Below are 6,011 nucleotides of genomic sequence, written 5' to 3'. Positions count from 1 at the left end.
GGCATGTGGGATCTTCCCGGACCAGGGCACGAACCTGTGTCCCCTGCATCGGCAGGTGGACTCCCAACCACTGCGCCACCCGGGAAGCCCCCAACATCAAATTCCTTTTTTGATACTTGAGTCAAAATAGCAGCTCTATACCACTTTCCATCTTTAGAATACTTAGCAACACAAGCAATCTGCCCAATCTGATAAAGATCAGAATGAACACTATAATAATCCTGAAGTTGTTCCAGTAATTCAGTAATTTTAAGTCTTCTAACTTACATTGCAGCTGGCATGAGACGTCACCTGGGCCATAATAATAGGAACACTTAACTTCAAGGACTGTTCCTGGTTTAAATACATATTCTTTATAAGGCCATGGTGACTCAGGTCTCACAGACAAGGTGAAAGGGTTTTTTAAATCTAGGAAGTTAACAGCTGGGGACTTTAACAGAGAAAAGTTACTTCCTTTTAGCTTATCTGAATGGTACTTTTTAGGTTTAGGTCCTTCAAGAAGGGCAGATATGACTTTCTTAATATTTACTTTGTTTTTAGATTTTAAATTTAACACTGAATATTCACTTACAGATTTGGGACAACACTCTGGTTGTACTTCCCAATATTCTACATATCCAGCTTGTAACATAAGAGAGACAACATCAATATTTTCTGAGGCTTCAATATTCTGAATATTTACAGTATACTTCTCATCTTTTTTTTTTGCTATAACTTGAAGCAAAATTGCTTTGTTCAAGACAATTTTTAAAAAATCAACTGCTGCCTTCACCCATAAATCTTCAACGGGAAATATATATGCAAGTGAACAGCACATGGCTAAGGCAGGCAACTCACAAAACTCTGGAAGCAAAATTTTTACATCAAAAAATGGTATGGAATCAGTATTTCCATAATCCAAGAAATAAACATTAATGTTATAACCATTAATTTCATAACCATTAATTTCAGTAATGACAGCTCTATAAAAACATCTGTCCTTGCTGTATCTAGCACAACAAAATAATCCAGGTCCTGGATTTCTTAGAATCAGTTCATCATTTTCACACAAATCATAAAATTTGCTTATATTTTTCATTATATCTTGAAATTCATTCTGATGTTCATTAGTACATACCCAGAAATTTGATGGGTTTAATACATATGCTACAAAAGCTATGTAGACAGCTTCTATGTCCATTTCAACAGTTTTAATAGGAAAATCTACTTTCAAAGTGTCTTTTTTATTTAGAGAATCTATCGATCATTCAGTATTTGCAATAAAACTCTCAACTGCAAAGCCGTTGACATCTGAGGCACTAGTCTCCCTTAACATATTTGAGATTTTTGAATCAGACGCTGGACAAAGTACTTGTATGCCTATGGTCTTTAGCAGACACTTAGAAGTAATTGTAGACTCTTGAGTTTGTAATGTTACATAATACAAATGCTCATCCTTACTGAACCAATCAAGGTGTGCATATACTATTTGTCCTAACAAGGCTTGTTTAAATACACTTAGTTGAAATTTTCTTGCATCTCTGGACTGTGTAAATATGTCAGAGAACACGGAAATGAAAATAATGGTACTAAAATAAAATCCTGTTTAAGTTTCTTTACGTGAATTGAGGGTATAGCCTCACTACTGCCATAATCCATAAACCAAATTTTCACTTGATTATTGGGCAAAAGCTGCTGAAGAATTCCTCTACGCCACTGTCCATTTCTCCTTTTGGCAACACAAAGTACTCCAAAATTATCACATGTGGGACTACCTTCTTGACTGATAATATCATAATGCAAAGTCAAACACACTGTCAAGTTTTCTAACCCTGGAATCCATTTAATTAGTTGGCAATAAAATTTACTTGGGCTCACGGCAGATGATACTTTTACACTTTCAATGCTGCCTACTGACAAAGATGGCTGCAACTTATCCAGAACACGCTGAATATCAAATAAGTATTATTACTTAATGATAATTCAGGTCTTTTATGTTGTAATGAATCTGGCATTTGTTTGGGGAATTCTTTTACCATTTCCACCATAAGACAAAATGAATCTCCATCAATAAGTCTCCCTAATTGTAATTCAAGAACCTGGGATATAATTTTTGGCACTTCAAGAAGAATCATCTGAAGAGGCAAAATAGCTCGTACACAACCTTTCACTTGTAGTCCTACCAATGACTTGAAGTAATTCAAAGCCTTAGGCGACCATTTTTCCCCAGTTGGCAATATGTTGGCAAAAATGCCAAACATTACCCATGGTGGTAGATCAAATAAGTTGCCACAGGCTGAAGCAACCTGCATACTGTCAACTCTCAGTTCTTCTCCGTGATCTATGAGGAGCACAGTGTACAGATCGTTTTTCTTTTCCACAACTCTTCCTCTCTGCCATTCTCCTGATATTCTTTCTTCTACCAAACAAAATTCATCAATGTCCACATTATTTTACTTTTGGAATATGCTGTATTTCTCTCTGCAATATGTGGTAGTCAAACTCACATTCACTATTATTTCTGCCTTGAAATTTCACCAGAACGTCCTTGGGAAAACATTCTATATGTGATATTGTCAGATCCACATCTAAAAATGCTGGTAACAGAGATGTAGAATCCATTTTCTAAAAAGCAAATAATAAGTACCTATTACCTTCTGGACAGACAGCTGTCAAAATTAAATGAAATTAGCCTTATATGTATATAAACACAAATCTTAAAAATTCTATGCCTGCATTTACCAAACTGAACATGTTGGTAAAAGTTATATACACCGGACAAGATGAAGAGAAACAAAATGCATTTAACTGTTCACTGCCTTCCCCACTTTCAAAAAATTCCATTGAAACAACCAAAAGAACATAAAAAATAGGGAGAATATATATAATCACTGGAAAACAGAAAAAAGCAATATTTTTCAGAGACTAACAAATTTCTACTAGATATTGGACTGATATGGTATAATATAAGGAAGCCAAATAAAAACTACTGGAAAACTCCTCCCCCTCCTGTAAGAAAACTACTTTCCCTCATTTAGACCTCTTCCAACAACCCCTAATTCAAGGGGGTGAGTGCTAGAAGCAAGGGTGGATGGTGAACCAACAGGGGACACACTGTTCACACTCCCCACTCTGTGTCAATTAGCAATATTTGGGACCCTATCAGCATCATTATACAACTCCAGGATTCTTTTCTGAGGGCAACTGGCTGAGTCCTGGACACCAGTAAGGAAAGACAGGCATGGAAAGACCCTGAGGCAGGTTAAGTACATCCAGGCCTTGTTACTGACACGGTTACCCACAAAAAGTGTGGAGGGAGGGGGAGAGGAAAAGAAATCTTTAGCACAGAGGCAAAGCTCTCTACTATAACTATGGCTCCAGCTAATTTTCTCTAGATTGCTGGGATTCTAAAAACTGTAATGCAAATATTCAAGAAGTATAAAATAGCCCCCAAATTCAGGTAAGAACCAACATCTATAGTGATGGGACACAGCCCAACTCCCTCCTGACTCTGAGTTAATAGTTGACAATTTCTTTCTATGAGGATGAGAGAGAGAAAGTACTAGAGCTAAACAAATGAGGGAACCACTTAAAAGAAACCAAGGAAATGCTCCCCTCAGGAATAAATGTATTGAAGGAAACAGCAAAAAAAAATTGTTTTTCAAAAGTCTGATTCCTGTTTTTTAAAAGCCCAAAAGAGAATAATGCATTTTTATATGACTAAGTAGTCATTAAGATGCAACAACTGAAATTAGGAAAAACTACACACACATAAGATTCAAAACTGCAAAGGGGAAAGCCAACACAAAATAAAAATAGACTACAAGAATATTTTGAGAGAATACCCAAAAATTCAGAAGAAAAGGATAAAAAGATGGAAGAGAAGCATGAAGGACAGGAATATAAAACCTTATCAAAGTATAAATGTTGTTATCTCAGAGATAAAATAACAGAACAGAAGCTGTTTCTAAGGCTTAAGACCCAAGTCCACAAAGTGAAACGGGCCACTGGAAAGCTAGAGAAAAAGGTATGATTTAGGGTTTTCTGGGTACTGAGTATTGTTTTTATTTCCTCCTAGATAATTAATTTGGTGTGATAATCAGCATGGTTTGATCTATAGATTCCAGACAATACTCACTTGACCCTGGAGTCCTTAAGAATAAAAATCAATGAGTGATACACTAAAGATTCATATCAGAGTAAGCTGCCATTATTTAAAGTCACAGGTCTCTACTCAATTCTCAGACTTTAGTCAGTTTATAGACCTATAATACCTTACTTGAAGGGAAGACCAAGTACTATTAAGAAAGGATCCTGTGCTTGAATATACTTGAATATACCAAGAACATTCTTCCTGGCATTTACCCAAAGGGTCTTGTGACTATTCACCTGAGTAAATAAGAAAAAAATACATAAGTCTTTCAGGAACAATACACTCTTTAGGTATAAAAAGCAATGTAGCCAAAAGGACTCCTTTATTAAATGAATAGGGTATTTACCAAATAAGCCAAAGAAAGCCCAAAGGAGTACGCGTGGTCAGATTACTCAAACTACCAGAAGCCTGCTCCTCCACACTGCTATCCCTCCCTCAAACAATATAAATGCCCTCATGGGGAGTTTCACAGAGGAAGGCGGTAAAAAAAAATCTGAGCCTGATTTGCACATGCTCTGGAAATCTAGAAGTTAGTGGCATTAACATCCAGAAACAGACTGCTGAAGCACGGCATCCCAGGAAATATTCACAGTTGACAGGACTACCAATACATCTATTTTGCCTGAAAAAGAAACTGCTTCAGTTAAGAACTTATGCATATTAGTAGGCAATAATTAATAGTTTCTGCAGGATGATTAGTAATTCTGAAAGGAGCAAGACTGGAGGATTTGTTAACAAAACAAGTCTGAAGAAGAGGCATGTGGATTAGCCTCTTGGAATTGGCACATAAAGAAAATCTGTAGGTCTCATGTGATGCACACCAAAGGGCTCACTATGGAAAAGATTCTTAATCAGGTAGACAGGATAACCTATTCTGTGAATGTCAATCAGCTTTCTTCACCTGCCTCTCCAATGCTTGCTCAATAGAATCATGAAGAAGGTTCCCTGGGTCATGGATAAAGCTCCTACCCTTGTGTATCTGAAGATCAAACTATAACAACTCAGAGAAAAATAGGGGGAAAAAATAAACAGGAAATTTAAAACCAAACCAATTATTTTATACAAGGAACATTTAAAGACATAACTTAAATAAAGACGTTCTAGAGCCAAACTCTATTCAATATTATATTCCTTAAAATATTAACATATTCACAGAAAGTACTTACTCTGTGTACACAAGAGTAGGACATCAGGAAACTTGAGTTTTACTCGAGACTCAATTAATAGTATGAAATGTGGGGAATTGTTTTTGCTTAGAATCAGATTCTAAATCTGTAAAATGAGAGGGTTGAATTAAATTAGAGTTTTTCTAACCTTTTTTTTTTTTTGCAATAGGAGAAATCCTTCTTAACCTAACATAAGGTGCAAAAAGTTAACAGAAAACATAAAACATCTATAAATTAGATTCACAAGTGGTGTCCTAATAATTTCATAAATTTATACAATTATAATTACAAAGCCAGTAAATGAGAATAACGAAACCATTCTGATGAACACAGTCTTATAGCAGCTCCATCATATAATCTGCCTTAATATTGTGTTAGATAACAGTATTGGGGAAAAAATCAGGCTCAGACATATATAATAGTTCTACAATTATACATGATCAGATACAGGTAAGTTCAAATATAGTAGAGCCACAACTTAACAAATTAATCTGATGGCACTAATTAGTGCCCATTGCTGCTTTTAAGTTTAGTATATCATATTTAAATGTTTTATTTCTTAAAAAAGCATACTATTTTTAAAAGTTAAATTCAAAATTCACAAACTCATGAATTACATTTACGTCAAAAATCCACAGCATCACAGTTCCCCTAAGGTTTGCAAAAATACAATCTATAAACACTATTAAAATTGATATGGAAAGCCCTTCCTA

General features: G+C 35.4%; 1 protein-coding gene across 1 annotated transcript in view; it reads right to left on the bottom strand.

Annotated features, from left to right (window-relative positions):
- TDRD15 (tudor domain containing 15) overlaps nt 1-2,601 on the bottom strand; it is a 19,441-nt gene extending 16,840 nt beyond the window's left edge. Inside the window, 5 exon segments of the mRNA XM_007463761.1 lie at nt 104-242; nt 245-1,521; nt 1,524-1,940; nt 1,943-2,433; nt 2,435-2,601. Coding sequence (XP_007463823.1) covers nt 104-242; nt 245-1,521; nt 1,524-1,940; nt 1,943-2,433; nt 2,435-2,601 — 2,491 coding nt within the window.
- Between the last annotated feature and the right edge of the window lie 3,410 nt (nt 2,602-6,011).

Source organism: Lipotes vexillifer, unplaced genomic scaffold (assembly GCF_000442215.2).
Source record: "Lipotes vexillifer unplaced genomic scaffold, Lipotes_vexillifer_v1.1 scaffold571, whole genome shotgun sequence".
NCBI lineage: Eukaryota > Metazoa > Chordata > Mammalia > Artiodactyla > Lipotidae > Lipotes > Lipotes vexillifer.
This window is presented reverse-complemented; position numbering and strand designations above follow the sequence as displayed.